At 50.5% G+C, this 15,534-nt stretch overlaps 3 protein-coding genes across 3 annotated transcripts; 1 reads left to right on the forward strand and 2 right to left on the reverse strand.

Annotated features, from left to right (window-relative positions):
* Window positions 1-298: 298 nt before the first annotated feature.
* Window positions 299-911, reverse strand: PV10_05768 (ubiquitin-conjugating enzyme E2 N; the record flags this gene model as incomplete). Its single annotated transcript, XM_016370485.1, has 4 exons — window positions 299-474; window positions 527-658; window positions 716-804; window positions 859-911. 4 exons carry the CDS (start codon window positions 909-911, stop codon window positions 299-301), a joined length of 450 nt encoding a protein of 149 aa, XP_016222778.1.
* Window positions 912-1,460: 549 nt separating this feature from the next.
* On the reverse strand, window positions 1,461-4,246 carry PV10_05769 (uncharacterized protein; the record flags this gene model as incomplete). The annotated part of the gene is made up of 7 exons (XM_016370486.1): window positions 1,461-2,472; window positions 2,538-2,656; window positions 2,709-2,759; window positions 2,812-2,904; window positions 2,957-3,157; window positions 3,210-4,008; window positions 4,059-4,246. 7 exons carry the CDS (start codon window positions 4,244-4,246, stop codon window positions 1,461-1,463), a joined length of 2,463 nt encoding a protein of 820 aa, XP_016222779.1.
* A 772-nt stretch (window positions 4,247-5,018) lies between these two features.
* On the forward strand, window positions 5,019-10,108 carry PV10_05770 (uncharacterized protein). The gene has a single exon (XM_016370487.1). It carries the CDS (start codon window positions 5,289-5,291, stop codon window positions 10,053-10,055), a length of 4,767 nt encoding a protein of 1,588 aa, XP_016222780.1. The 5' UTR covers window positions 5,019-5,288; the 3' UTR covers window positions 10,056-10,108.
* Window positions 10,109-15,534: the final 5,426 nt, after the last annotated feature.

The raw sequence follows: 15,534 nt of genomic DNA on the forward strand, positions 1-15,534 counted from the left end.
GGACTGATCGTGGGGTGCGGTTGGGTTGGGCTCGGCGGCGTCAGGTGAGAACGCAGAACAACAGAACATGGCACATGCACAAGCTCAAATGAAGAGGTCACACTCACCAAATAGAGCAAATTCAAAATATTGTCAAGGGATATCCATGTTGTATTCGAATGTCATGAATTCATAGCACATCAACACAGCACCGGCACATGGTTGGTGTCAAGTCTGATCGATCAGCACCACCCATGTATATCTGGTACCACCTAATCACAAGTGAACTCCTGGGGACAGATTCCAGTCCGAGATATGATTATGATTTAGCATGTGTCTGAGTCCATTCTCTGGCGGTCTGGATGGCAGCCTCTTGGTCCTCCTTCCATCTCTGAGCAACGTCGTTTGCCAATGGATCGTCGGGGTTCGGTGCTCCTAGCAAAGCTTGTATGGATAGGAGAATGGTTCTGATCTGCAAAGCTGGCGACCAATTGCCTATCACCACCCCATTAGCACGGGTGAGCCAAACATGTATCCAACGACTCACTCTTCAAGACGTCTAGACAGATTCGTCCTAATTTATCGATGTTTGGATGATAGATTTTGGTCAGAAACCGGATCTTGGGTGGTGTCATGGGATAGTCTTCTGGCAGAAAAAGTTCGAGTTTGAAGATGCCCCCTGGGTGAAGAGTTAGCGACATTCATGTTGTATGATATGCATAGATGTGATCGGTACCTTCATAGGGTGACTGAGACGGGCCATGTATGCTCACGTCAAAGTACCTCAGGTTATCGTCATGAGGAATGGCACTGATTCCAGGCACACTGTAGACAATGTCAGATCTCCAGTGACAGTTTTATGAGACATGATGCGCATACGGCTCTGCCATCAGTCGTTCCGTCTCCTTTATGATTCTCTTTGGCAGCGCCATGTTGGAAGCTGCTCAAGGTTGCGCAATAGCAGTGCTGTCAGGACAAGGTTGTGCGCAGATAATTTTGTCAGAGTATAATGGTCTCCGGGTTGAGATAGTCTTTGTAACCAGATTGCCTCCGCCTCTTCTTCAGTGTTGAAGGTCAAGGAACCAGCCAGGCTGTGGTAGTGGCGAGTGCGCCCGATGTTGTGAATGAGGTTGGTTGAATTGCCACAGATGTCCCGCAGAAAGGCAAGCAAGACAACAGAAAGCGTTGAACAGTGCGTAGATGTATTATGCAGACTAACAGTATCTGTGTTTGCCTTACAGTGACATTTGATGGTGTTGGTTGGAGGATTGATTGACTGTGGAGAGTCAAAGCGCAGGCAATAATGGAGGGGAAGGCGCAACCATTATTGGCGTCTGGGAAGGAACCCGAGTTTCGCCGTAGACCTTATTACGTCGGAGCACAGAGAAGAATAGCACTTGTTCATCTACACTTCCTCATTTGGACAAACTGATAGACTCCTGGGCTTCCAGATTTCTCTTACAGCTTATACACTCATTCACTCAAGCATCCGTTCCAAAGATAAATGCTCGGACTAAATCAGCGAATGATCTCGAGATCCCCCACGATCCCAGACGGCGCAAGGTGCTCTCAAGGATGCAGAGAGTGGCGGCCTTCATCTCGGCTGCATTCGTAGCCAAAATTTTGTCTAGTTTCTGTGAATCTCCATCATCGCCTATTGCCACCATAGATGTGTTAGATGGGTTACTCTGAAAGGCGTGCATTGTTTTTGTCCCGGAGCCATCCGCTCTAGTCCCTCCTTTGCCCTCATTTTGCAAAGCATCCAAAATGTGCGGCCGGTATATTATGTATGCTTGCCAGCAAATTGCAGCAGCAAAGAGAATTCTTGGTGTGTGAATCGCAGTGACAGCCCCAACACTGGAATCAGAAACAGACTGTTGCAATTTCAATGCGTGATACAAGCACCGCTTTGAATCCGGCGAGCTGATCCAAGCATAGACGTATTGTTGGACTGAAGAGGATACACTTGAGCCGTCCTTACCGACCGCACGCTCCAGCATGTCAAGGTCTGTTGTCAACGTCATGCATGTATAGTGCCAAAGTGGATTGAGGCTGAACGGAACCTCAGCCAGGTCCGAATGCGACGAGGGTTGTGTGTGGTCTTCAGAAAAAGTATTGTGCCAGTGTATTAACTCGGCCTCGTATCGATGAACTACCTCAGGATCAAGATACTTCAGATGGCGGCTCTCAGCGATGGACGCGGCTATCCCGGACAGTAGTGCGTATCTCACAAGCATGGGAGTGTCGGTCGAGTACGGTTGGGCGCACCACCTTGACCCACCGGCAAAGGTCGGCGATGGCTGCGAACTCCCGGCCAACTCACGAGCATCATGCTCTTCCTTCCATTTCTGCGCCCAAATCTGTGCCGAGGGAGCCTCAAAAAGAGCCGAGCTCGAGATCTCAGGGAGGACAGCAGCATGGTGGCGGAAGATCGGCTCATGATGGAACAAAGCGGCGAGCTCGGCGTCATGGATATACTGTGCAAGAACTAATCTGCGGGTTCCGTGTGAGCATTGGTCCTATATGTACGGGCTGAGGTGCTGGAGCCATCGTCCTACCTTTTCAGTTCTTCTCTTCGCGCCCATATGTGCCATGAATTAATCAATTCTTCAGAGCTCAGGTCGCTCTTCAGTTCAAATGCAGACGTACGGTGGTAAAGTCGTGCATGGCGAGCAGCCTTACAGCTCATCAGCAGTCATCCAAGAACTCAGAAGGTGAGAGCGACGAACAGAAATCAAGGTACCGTGAAATGAGGAGGCGACATAAAGATGAGACGAGTGCTATTTTGACGCTTTAGCATATTATTTTGGAAGACGGTACGCTGTACAGTACCGCAGAAAGTAAAGCAAACGTCTGCCCCACCATAGATGCTTTCATTGTTGCCCGTATTTTATCTGGCTTTCCCAAGACCATCTTCTCAAAAGGCTGCATTTACCGTTTAGTTGAATTAAGACATGCGACTAGTAAATGGACTCACCTGGCCCACCTGGGCTTTGTGGACTCGCTCGAAGAGCATGCATCCTGTTTTGCTCGCTACAGCCGAACCCATTGACAATGCCCCTGCGGAGCAGATGGAAAGTACCAGCAGTGGGTCGGCTGTCGTTGGTCGAAAGGTCGGGGCATGCACAAGTGGCAAGGCGAGATTGAAGCGCTTGAAGAACATGTGTATGCAAAGGTTCTGTAAGATGGTTAGGAACATGGACGGACGGATGGCTATTAAATCACCTTACCAGGAGCTCAATGGACGGTAATGGCTCATTGCGTATTGGAGGCTGTAGCTTGTTTGCTAGATTGGCGCGATATTCTTCATCAATCTCCTCGTTGGTTTGAGGTGAGCCAACTAAGACACTACGTGGGACTTGACTGGCTTCAAATCCGGATACAATGCTGGGTACAGGCGTGTACCACAGATGCCTAAGGTCTGCGACTTCTGGGCCAGGGCCCGTGCTTTCAGGTGAGGTTTCTTCAATGGCGGGTAGTGTTGTTAGGTCTCGGCCGTAAGGATCATAAACATCGATTGAATGATGATTATTGATGTCGTCAAAGATGGAGAAGTCAAAGTCGTTGGTCAGAAGCCAATTTGCCGAGTCAACCGATTTTGATGACAGTAGATCCTGTGTGTGATCTGGTAGGGACAGGCCGGATTCTGCAAAATCTTCACTGTAGATGCTTGGTTGGAAAGACGCGGAAGTATGACTTTCGTGCAAGGATAGATTGACATCTGATCCTAGGTGAGGGTCTAGCAGGTTGGGTGAGTGTTGACCAATATTCTCACCTATACCATTCTCGATGAGGCCCGTAGATGGCGAGAAGAGATGGTGCATGCCCATAGCATTATGATCCAGTTGCGTCGCAGCGCGTGGATGCTGGTCTTCTGAAGGTGTGCTTTCAGCGTCATGTCGGTGCCGTGATGCCCTAGAAATGCGAGATTTGGGATCAATGCCGGGCATAAAGATGATACCCTTGATGTCAGAAGCCGTGTTTGCATTTTTGGCATTGTGAGTTCTCATATGTCGGAGCAACGTATCACTTTACCGTTAGATTTGGTCCTTACAGATATTGAGATTACCTGGACTTACTTGCGAGGATACTTCTTGAAGCAAACATCACAGACAAAAGGCTTTTCCTTGGTGTGGGAGCGGACATGTCTGGTATAGTGGTCGACCTTGAGGAAATGACGGGGGCAATATGGGCACTTTCTACCCCTGGCCGACCGTACGGGCAGTTGTCCGTTAGAGGGTTCGGGCAATGAAGTTGTTTCTGACATCTTTGACTCGAGTCACAGGATCTGTCCCAGATCGTGGGCTGAGCAAGGGACTAAGAGCCATGAAAAAATATGTGCTGCACAGAGGGTTGGTTCAGTGTGACACTGAAACAGAGGTCATGGTGTCAATCTCGTCCAAAAATTGGGTCGCAACGAAACAGATTAGATGGCATTAGATGCTCGCGAGCTGGTGGGTTGCAATGCTAGAGCTTTGATTGTTGGAGCGTGGGCGCAGGCTGGTACATGGTGTTCCTTCCTCTTTGGATGTCAGAATTTGGTATGCATATTCGGGGAAGGAGCGGCCAAAGCATATAAAACCACCTCGTCCAACAAGGGAAGTTGCGAATGCGGGGCTTTCTGTACTATTTGGCGAGGTTAGCTTGGCATGGGGTAGCACTTACGGAGTAAGAGTGGTGGAGTCGAGCTCGCCCTGAGCAACATTGTTCGGTGGAACTGAGGATGCGGTACTTGAATCAGCGACTCGCATCTACAAGCGTTGTCTGGTGCTGATTTCAATAAATCGACTGCCATGGAACATAGATCATAGAATTACCTAAGGTGGCCAACTAGGCACAGAGCCTGTTGAGCGCTCTTCCCTCAGCTACGGAGTAGGTAGGTAGGCTCCTCTTGCCACTTTAAAGGTACATCTCGCATCAACGATAACCCGACAAAAGTCACGTGCTAAAGACTTGGCGATGTGTTGCCTTTCCCAGCCAACGTACATCATGCTTCCAATCCCCCAATGATGTTGATGCTACGACAACATTCGACAACTCTTTCATCTTCTTCACACCCATCATCGACCTTACTCATGTCATTCGCCCAGGCGGTCACGATCATTGAGTCCTACCTTTAGCTCTTGAGGTATTCATTTGAATCCCGCATTGGCTGAGATATCCACCTTCGCCTGCGTCGCCTTCGTGATGTTTCTTCTTCCTCTTCCACATTCAACACTATACACCCCTCCTTCGTCTCCTGGAAGTACGCCACAATCATGAACACTTGCCTTGTTTTTATATAATTGAGAATCGCTTCGAATCCCACCATGACCCACCGTGGTCCATCTTCCGCCTTCGAAAGCGAGACCTTTGGTCAGGATGCCTCCTTCAGACTCGAACAGCCGGTTGGAGCCTTGTCCATTTCTCCAAGTGGACGAGACGTTGTTCTGGCTTCCAAAGAAGGCCTACATATCATTGATCTCGATTCACCGTACTCTCCACCTCGCTACTTGGCTCATCGAACTCCGTGGGAGGTGGCCGATGTCCAATGGTCCCCCTTTGCTGCACGCGATCACTGGATCATTAGTACATCCAATCAGAAAGCCTTGGTCTGGAACTTACGTGCTCGCTCCTGGCAGGACTCCATCGAATATGTTCTGCATGGACATACTAGGGCCATTACCGATATCAACTTCTCCGCCCACAACCCTGACGTTTTGGCCACCTGTGCCGTCGACAGTTTCGTTCACTGCTGGGATCTGCGCACCCCGTCAAGACCTGTCAACTCTTTCTCTGATTGGTTTGCTGGTGCAACCCAGGTGAAATGGTGCCGGCAGAATGAACACGTGGTTGCGAGCTCCCACGACAAATTCCTCCATACCTGGGACGTCCGGAAAGGCGCACATCCCCTCAAAACCATCCAGGCACATGGCACCAAAATCTACGGCATTGACTGGAATCGACATCAACCAAACAAAATCCTGACCTGCTCACTTGATAGGACCATCAAATTTTGGGACCTGGACAAGGCTGATGACCAGCCAGAACGCGTGATTGAGACGCCTTTCCCTGTCTGGCGCGCTCGTCACACCCCTTTCGGCTGGGGTCTCGTCGCAATGCCTCAACGTGGCAACAGCAATCTACACCTCTATGATCGCAGGGCCGTCCATGGTGTGTACGAAAGCGGACCCGTCCGCCCTGTCACAACTTTTCCTGGCCATGATGGCCAAGTCAAAGAATTTCTTTGGAGATCACGCGGAGACATAAACAACGACATCGATGATAGGGAATTTCAGTTGGTTACCTGGGGCACCGATAGAGAGTTGCGACTCCATGCTGTCAACCCCGAGGTTTATCTCGATATTGGGTACGAAAAGGGAGTATCAAAGGTACAACGCCTTCATAATACCCGGAAAGGAGCAACATACCGCACCTTCCGAGACGAGCCAAAAGATGAAGATTCTCCAATCGAGCCGCCGAGAGGTGAATTCCTGCCCCGTCACAGCATGGTCCAATTTCGTGCACGCACAAGCACCAATGTTGGCATGAACAAAAACCCTGTCACCCAGTTCCGAGGATGGGTGGCAGGTGGCCGCCAAAATCAACCATCAGGCATGCACGGTCGAGGTCATAATCGACAAACGGCTGACCCCATTGCTTGGTTGAAAAATGTCAAGATCTTCTCCTGGGACCCCGACGCCATTGCTGAGGAGATCCGTCAGGTGGGCGAAAAGTTCAAGAATGTCGAATTTGAATTTCTCGATATAGCGCATCGGAAAGCAATCATGAGCATTCACGCCCCCTGGGGTGAGAACCAGACTCCGGTCTATCTTAAAGTCGAGATGCGCTTCCCCAAATTGTACCCACGCGATGCCAATGCCGTTCTTAGTCTGCAAAAGACAGCCTCCATCGATGAAGCCTCGCATAAACATATCTCTACCGAATTACAAACCATCTCGGAGACGTATGCATCTCGAAGAAGGGGTTGTCTGGAAGCCGTCATGAGATATTTATTACGGGAGCAGAACTTGGAACAAATCGTTGCCTGGGTTTTAGGCGAGTCGATCACCGACTCGAAGATCCTTGAACCGGCTGCCATCGCCGTCGATGACTCCAGCAGTGATGAGGACGATCAGATAGAGGCTGCTGACAAGCGTCTAGATGCTTCGGCAAATTTACGTGTCCCGCTAGCCAAAGGTTGCGGAGCCCTTTGGTCAGACACTGGAAAACTAGTTTGCTTCTTCCCATCAAAGCCCAAAGAACCTGTCTCATTTCTTAGTACCCTCGGGGTGAAGGACCTTGAGGAATCCGAGTCGAGCAGATTGTTCGAGGGCTTTGGTAGGTTGAATACTAGTTCGCCCGCTCGAAAAATGGCCAGTGGAACGAGAACAGCCGACGATGAGACATCTTCAGATACTTCCGAGTCTTCCTGGACATCGTCAAGCAGCTCGTCTGCCTCATTTGAAACTGAGCACAATGCCCAAGGAGGGTCCTCTCTGCCAATCGTGGTTTCTGGTTTGCACCAGCGGTCTCGCTCGCCAGATCGCTCCAATCAATCGACAACAGGTGGCCAGAAACTGAACGAAGCTCCTCAAACAAGCTCGGTCTCTCTTCACACCTTCGACGATCTCATCCCCTCGAAGCGTGAATTGGCCGAAGATTACAGGATAGTCGGCAATGGAGGTGAAGTTTGCGATCACAATGCCAAGGTAGCCGCCGCCGCGTCCCTAGATGACCTCGCGTCTGTGTGGACACTGTTAGGGCTTATACTGGACGATTCGGTGCCTCTAGAGGTATTTGCAGAGGTAAACCACAATGCAATCAATGATATTACATTGATCGCTAAAATGGCAAACCCAAATTCCAACAAGTACAAAGGTCCAATGGCCAGCGAGCTCAGAGGCCGCACTCGATGGGGCAATCATCCCTTGGGCTCACCCTACCTCATTCCCGCCCTGTTCGACCACTTTGAAAGGCTTGGGGACATTCAAATGCTGGCCATGATGTCTTGTGTCCTTACTTCCATGATAGAGGCGGACGGCATCTCAAGAGATCCATGGAAAGGTCAGACGGTGAATGGCACAAATGACAACCTGGCTCGATTTGATTATTTCCCCTCGAAAGCCGTTGCAAAGGCATTCTTCCGACCGGAACCCCCTCCAGTTGGCTTCACCCTAGTTGATCAGTCAGTTCTGCTTCCTCAGTCTGGATCACAGCTGGCTGGGCATAGGCAGCTGATGACTGGCCAACCAAGATCGCAGACGGCTCAACGCCATGCTCTTGCACGACATGAGAGTCAGCTTTCATCCCGAGCACACAGCTTCATGGGTGACGATCTAAGCGAGCCAAGGACCACCCACTCTACGACAATGTCGATGTCGACATCACCAGAGGGAAATCGAGCGAACCACCGATCTACCGCAAGTATTGCCTACTCCACGGCACGAGCCAGTCTCTCTGCGTTGACACAAAGTTATTCCAACTCACCACCCAGCCAAAATTCGGCATCTGCGATTGCTTCAAGCATCAAGAAATACAGCCCTTCAAGTTCTCTGGCACCTAATTGGGTTGCACATGGCCTTTTTGGTAGTCAATCCACAGGCCGGCACTCACGGTCCTATTTGATCGGGGGTGAAGCGGGCAGCCAAGACAGTCGTGACGCAAGGACGCGGACGTCTATGTCGTCTGTAAGCCTGCGGAATGAAGTTCCAAGATCAGACGCTGGACGTCGGAGCTTGTGGTCCATCGCGCCATCCGAGGTTTCGGATCAGACACAGAAGAAACCTCCGACAAAGCGGAAGAGAATAAAGACAATCTTGTATAATCAAGACAAATTTGACTTGGATGGCTACCCACATTCAGGATTCTCAGACCCGGAGTTGGATGAAAGATGCAGAACGTATCGAGCATGCTATGCGCACCTTTTGGATGTCTGGCAATTGCATGTTCCGCGGGCCGAGATCTTAAAAGCGGATGGCATTAGGATGGACGACCGGTTTGTCAGCCAACAACGCTTGGGATCACTTGCGGCGACAACGGCAGGGGTCCAAAGCCACCACGCGCTCCCCGCTCAAGGTCGGATGAAGACGCTGGGCTCCGCTCTGCGATTTCGCGGTCTCGGATTGGAGATCAGGCAATGCTGTCATCGTTGTGGACAAGTTCTAGCAGCGATTGAGAAGAATGGAATCCCTTTCGGCTGGCATTGCGTTCAGGATGAATGCTCAGAAGCCACACGCCGTTTATCCAAACACATTGCTTGTGTGATCTGTAATAATGCGGTCAAGGGCCTCTCAGTTCCGTGCCTTCAGTGTGGGCACATGACATGCTTCGAATGCGCCCAAGAATGGTTCGGACCAGAGTTAACAAGGGGGCGTGGTCCAGACTCACGTCGTTCAACCGAAGAGACCCGGCCCAATACTCCTACCGAGAGCGTCCGATTCAATGACAGTTTAGAACCAATCAATGACGCCTACGAAGGCCAGACGTGCCCAACAGGTTGCGGATGTCCCTGTTCAACTTTGAGTGTGGTCAAGGCGCCTTTTCCACATACCCACGATGATCAAGACGATGTCCAGGTGCATTCCCTCATTCGTCGATACAGCAACAGCAACTCGACGATTGGCCGGACTCCGAGCGTTTTCTCAGGGAATCAGTCTGTCGTTGACCACGGCGTTGGTGCAGGTCACATTGAGAGCCACGGCGGCTCTGATGCTGCCTTTGCTGCCTTCCTTGCGATATCGCAAAATCATCCGCGACAGCGATCAGTCACGAACCATTCCTCTAATGGGACGAACACGCCTTCGACAGCAGGAAATTCAACCCGAGCGTCTCGAAGCAAAGCGCCATCCATGTCCCATTATAACACTGTACCCAGCCGCCCGATACTTGAAGCTGAAGAAATGGTCATTGGGCCGGATGACAGTGAAGGATTTGGGCTGCCCCACATAGGCTACAACGAGCCGGAGAGTGACGAGATGAAGCTCAACCCATGGGCGGGCAGCAAGATCGCAACATTGGGTCGAGGGATAGGGGCTGGATTGAGCCGTGGCCTGAGTAGTAAGGGTAGCAGTACGACCATCCGGAAGGGCAAGTGAGGAGACCAAGTAATGTGCTATTGTAACTTTAGAGTGTACTAAGAGAATTCCCAATATGCTTGGGAACTGTAAGAAGACAACAAACCCCAGCCAATAAAGACCTGATCTCACATGTTTCTGTCGTACAATCGCACTGTTCCGTCCGTACATGGAGCAGGACAATCCATACGAGTAAATTACCTTATGTGGTACATTTCCCCTTTGGTATATCAACTTGCTGCTCCTTCCTTCTCCAGGCTCCCCGGAAAATCACAATGGCCCCGCATAATTAATTGCCAAATATAGACTAGTCAACTCCACAACTGTCCCGCATTTTGCGGGATCCACGGCCTTGATAGTATTTGACTTCACCGTGATGAAACTTCGCTGCAGGGAGTTTTGCCGGGGTATTGACATGGGGGAGACATCCCTTCCGGATATATTCCGTGAGCGTAGTCGGCATAATAGATGTCAGGCCGCGCCCCGCAGTCATGGCCGCAGTCATGGCCGCAGTCAGGAGACGTTTCGATGGTCGAGAAATTAAAACTACCCACTGGAGCTTGGGGCTCTGGAGATTTGAATTCCCATAAGAGCCCATAAGAGACCTTTTCCCACAATCCCAGGTCGAGAGGGAGGCTTTGTGCTGTGTCAAATGTAGACGGCGACCCTCTGTGACAACATTGACGATCATGGCGGACAGAAACCGGGATGTCGACCTCATTGAACAAACAGATGTCATCATCTGCGGCGGAGGTCCAACGGGGGCCTTGCTCAGCGCATACTTGGGCAGGATGGAGATACCCAACATCTTGATCGAAAAGGAAAACGACATTGTCACCGACCCACGCGGCATCGCTTTGGATGAGGATGGCATCCGTACATTGCAATCACTTGGGCTCTACGACAAAATCTATACCGATATTGGAGCTGATGTTGGTTGGTTGTTTTTCATCTCTGGAAAGGATGGGCTGAGAACAACGCCGTTTGTCAAGACCGACACGTCCACCAGCTATGGCTCGTCTGGACATGTCGGAGCCATTGCTCACAAGCAGCCTGTGCTCGAGAAATGGATTCGAACTGCGGCGAGCCAATGCTCGAAGTCACAGTTACGCTGGGGTTGTACAGTAAACGCGATCGAGGAAGACGACGAGAGCGTTCGTGTAGATTACCTCGACACAAACGGGGAAAAGAAGCGGGTCCAGGGCAAGTTTCTTGTTGGCGCCGACGGCAAGACTGGTTACGTGCGCAAGAACTATCTCGAACCACGAGGGATCAGGCTTGAATCAGTGCCAGGGTATGAATTTCATACATTGAATGACTGGAACTCTTATGGAGTGGCTTACTGATTTGTGGGCTAGATACGCATATCAAGAAACATGGGTCGCCGCCAACTACCATATGACTCTTCCTACGCCACAATCACATCCTGACTTTCCTTTGTGGAGACTCGGATATACACCGGAGCAGGTATTTGACATCTTCTTCCCTGTTAATTTTCGCTTCATCGGCAATCCGACACGGCCGGCTGTGTGTGGAACATTTGGTCGCCGTTCTGAGAGGTTATGGAGATTCGAGTATGTCGTACAAGACGGCGAGGACCCCCAAACCATGGCGTCCTATGATGAATCAACCAAAATTATTTTCCCCTACCTCACTCACCCGGGCCACCTGTATGGGTAAGTCAACTGGCGCTTCGGTTAGAAACTGCTCGTCTAATTTGCTATGTTCGACCAGCTTAAAAGACCCCGTCCAGTACCCACCAGATTGCATTCATGTGCTAAGGTCGCGGCCGTTTTCTTTCTCTGCAAGGAGTTGCAACAAGTGGAATCTCGGCAGAGTGATTCTGTGCGGCGACTCGGCACATGTCATGCCTCCATGTAAGTAACTAGTCACCTGTGTCAACCATCGCCAACCTACTGACACCGTCTCAGTTGGCGGTCAAGGTATTGCTTCAGGGTTTCGCGATGTCACAGGTATCTCATGGCGACTCAAACTGGCGTGTCAACCAAATTCCAAGCTCAACTACCAGGCTCTTTTCGATGGATGGTGTCAAGAGCGGAAGCAAAGCTTGGATATTTCGATTGCTAACACGGTGGCGCACGGCTCCCTCACCACCGCACGTAACCCGCTCAAGATATTCTGCCGTGACTGGACTCTATGGCTGATCCAGATGATCCCCAGTGTGCGGCGACAGTTGGAACTTGGTTCTCGTGGGACAGCCTTGGCCAAATATACATGGTCTCCTGCTATGAATGCGTTTTTGCCCGACCTTGGCGGTGGGTTGCTCTTGCCTCAGGTCTATTGCAGGGCTATCAGCGGTCCCTCCGGTGAAGCTAATGGCGAAGTCTTGTTCACAGACGATGTCATCTACGCTGGACCATGGACCTCGGTTTTTCAATTAGTGGTTCTTGTGGATCGGGTTGACGACATCGCTGGGATCGAAGCCGAGTTGACTAAAGTCGATCTACCTATGTTGACCCATGGAGAACTCCGGGCGGGAAAACGCTGTTACCTCGTGCACGATCCCAACGCCAGTCTTTCGGGTGAGTTGGAGAACCAGTTGATCAAGTCAAGGACAAGAGAGCGAGTTTTTAGAGTTGCAACAGGATCAGAATTCGCCGAGTCCAAGCTCTGCATCGATCGTCCGGAGCCGCGTGGGTACGATATGTTTCGTATCAGAGACGCTCTCAAACGTCGACGGTTCGTTGTCGTCCGTACGGACAGATTCATTGCTTTCTCCACGAACTCGGTGCCGGACCTGGCGAAAGCTTGCGACCGGCTGTTCCAGATGCTTGGGTACGGAGGAGACAAAGGAACGGGCGGGTTGGTGTCTGCATCATTGTAACATAGCGAGCCGCATTTACTGCATCGAGCAAGAACATAATCCACGTAACTTTGATGGGATATCTGCGATATCGGATCTGAAAGCGACGTCCACATCCCTGAAAAAGGAATTGTGTTGAAACCTTACCCTAGAATGGTGCGATGCCGATGCATGAGTTGTCGCTCACTTGATGTCTTCAACATAAGGTATCAAGCCTAGATTAGAGAAATCTATGTCTGATGAAGTCAGCGGTTCAAAATAAGGCTTCCGTTGACTGGTGATCAAATCCTTCAGTATGAGATTTGCTTGACGTGAATCTATAATCCCTCGAATAATCAATCACCGACACTTCTCAATGCCGTAAGCCAAGTCAGGCCATGTTACTATGCAGAAGGCTTGCATGCAATTCTGGCGTGCGTAGAGGGTGGTCCGACCGAGGCATTTTCTAGAAACCGATCTGTGCTGCGGAGCCCCCGCGATCAGGATCAATATTCCAGTACTCCAGATTCTCTTCTGCAGGAACCAAGAGAGTTTCCATCTAGGACCTTGGTTTGATCAGCCATGTCTGTTTCTTGTGTTGTCTTGAGAGACTGTGGGGTGAAGGGAAGATCCCAATGTCAATGCAACATGGCAAGAATTTGCTTGTGCGGATTTATTTCTTGTCCTTCGTCGACATAAACACAAGATGAAATACGCGGATGCTGGGCATGAGGTCATGATTAGTGTTTTTGCCCGTCTTCGTCGTCAAGGGTCTGCTCATCTGCTTGTCTAGTATAGACGAAATACGAAACGCTTCGCTGAGGCTCTCTCGCTTCTCTCCGCATTCACGAACTTCCAAGGTCTTGGAGAGCGGGAAAACTAGACATAGCCAAGATGACGGGGTGAAGGCATCGAATCGAAAAAATGCGGGTGAAATCGTAATTGCCCAGCCTCCCAAGACATCGACAACGACAACGCTTTGTCTTCGCCGACTTTGTTATGTCAGCCAAGTGAGCTTCTTCTTCCTGTGGCTTTTAGTCGTTTTCTAACCACGTCAAAGGATCGATTCCACCCCCAGATTTCGCAATCGTGTGTTTCCTCGCCTAGAGCTTCTTGGTCGATGGTGATCACTCATTTCGCCTATCATGATCACAGAAACTGCATCCTGCTTGGTTCGACCGATACTTGACGTCGTCATCTTGATCGCGATGTTGCGATCACCATGGGCTTAGCCTTGTGCGACATATTTGGTATTACCGATGCCTTAACGCCATAGGTAAGGGACATGATTGTATATGTAGGGCAATAAGGCCGGTCGAGGAGGAATAGGATGTACAAGAGTTTTTTTACGAAAGACTTATCTGCAAGAGCACCTCTGCGTGTACCATTTTCGTCGTGCTTGTATGTATATGGTCTCTTGCACGTCTAACATATCTTCAATTGAACTGGAGTGAATGCCAAATACCCAGACTTTCCCACCACAACAATGCCTCCCGACAGAACCACATCCATCAACTCGTCCCACAGCACTTTAAGGGCTGAACCAGGCGACGAGGCCTACGCGAAGGCCGAGGGAGACCATGTTGAAACCGTGCATGCGGATGCGGAAAAAGGCCACAGACGCAAAAGCAGCACCCCCGAGTCGTACTATCACAACTTTGCACCCATTGCCGAATTGAATCTGCCGGATTGGCGACACACCGAGAAGCGACTGGTTCGCGTCCTGGACATGACTCTACTTCCTACACTATGGATCTTGTATCTGAACAACTACCTCGACCGGACCAATATTGCGCAAGCTCGTCTCAACACCATCGACGAGGACCTGGGCTTGACTGGTGACGATTACAATACCGCTGTCGCCGTCCTCACCGTAGGTTACATGTTGGCTCAGCTTCCCTCCAATATGCTTCTGACTCGCGTCCGCCCGGGCATCTATCTTCCGGTCACTGCCATTGTGTGGTCCGCCGTCTCAGCCGCCACGGCTGGTACTACTAGTCCTCAGACCTTGTTTGTTGTTCGCTTCTTTCTCGGTATTCTCGAAGCACCACTGTTCCCTGGTGTGAGTCTGCCCTCTTCTTTCCTCCGACACAACCATACTGAAACATGTATAGGCCGTCTACTTGATGAACTGTTGGTATACACGAAAGGAGATTGCGTTGAGGACAGCGATCTTGTATTCAGGACTAGTCCTTGCACAGGCTCTTTCAGGGATCCTAGCCGCAGGAATCTTTTCAAGCCTCGACGGCGCAGCAGGCCTGGCGGGTTGGCAATGGCTATTCATCATTGAAGCACTCATGAGCACCGTCTGTGGACTCTTCGCCTTCTTCACCTTGCCTGACTATCCACACTCTAAAACGGGAAGCCAACGTCGATTCATGGATGATGACATGCGACGACTAGCAGAGGCAAGACTGGTGGCTGACCGCGTCACCGGAGCCACAGGCACAGGCAAGATCTGGACAGGTCTCAAACTTGCTGTAACCGACATCAAGACCTGGATGTTTGTAAGTATTCATCTAATAAAACCCTCCTTCCCTGAATTTAACAACACAGACCACACATTTGTCGCACAGGAAACAACAACAGCTGACATGTTTTGAATCAGGTCTTCATGAACATCTTCATGACATCGTCATATGGATTCAACTTCTTCTTCCCAACCCTGGTATCTGGTCTAAATATCGGCAGCAACAT

The sequence above is a fragment of the Exophiala mesophila genome (assembly GCF_000836275.1).
Source record: "Exophiala mesophila strain CBS 40295 unplaced genomic scaffold supercont1.4, whole genome shotgun sequence".
Taxonomy (NCBI): Eukaryota; Fungi; Ascomycota; class Eurotiomycetes; order Chaetothyriales; family Herpotrichiellaceae; genus Exophiala; species Exophiala mesophila.

Excerpts from the sequence above, each read along its gene's own strand:
- PV10_05770 (XM_016370487.1), top strand. The coding sequence starts at position 5,289 with ATGACCCACCGTGGTCCATCTTCCGCCTTCGAAAGCGAGACCTTTGGT.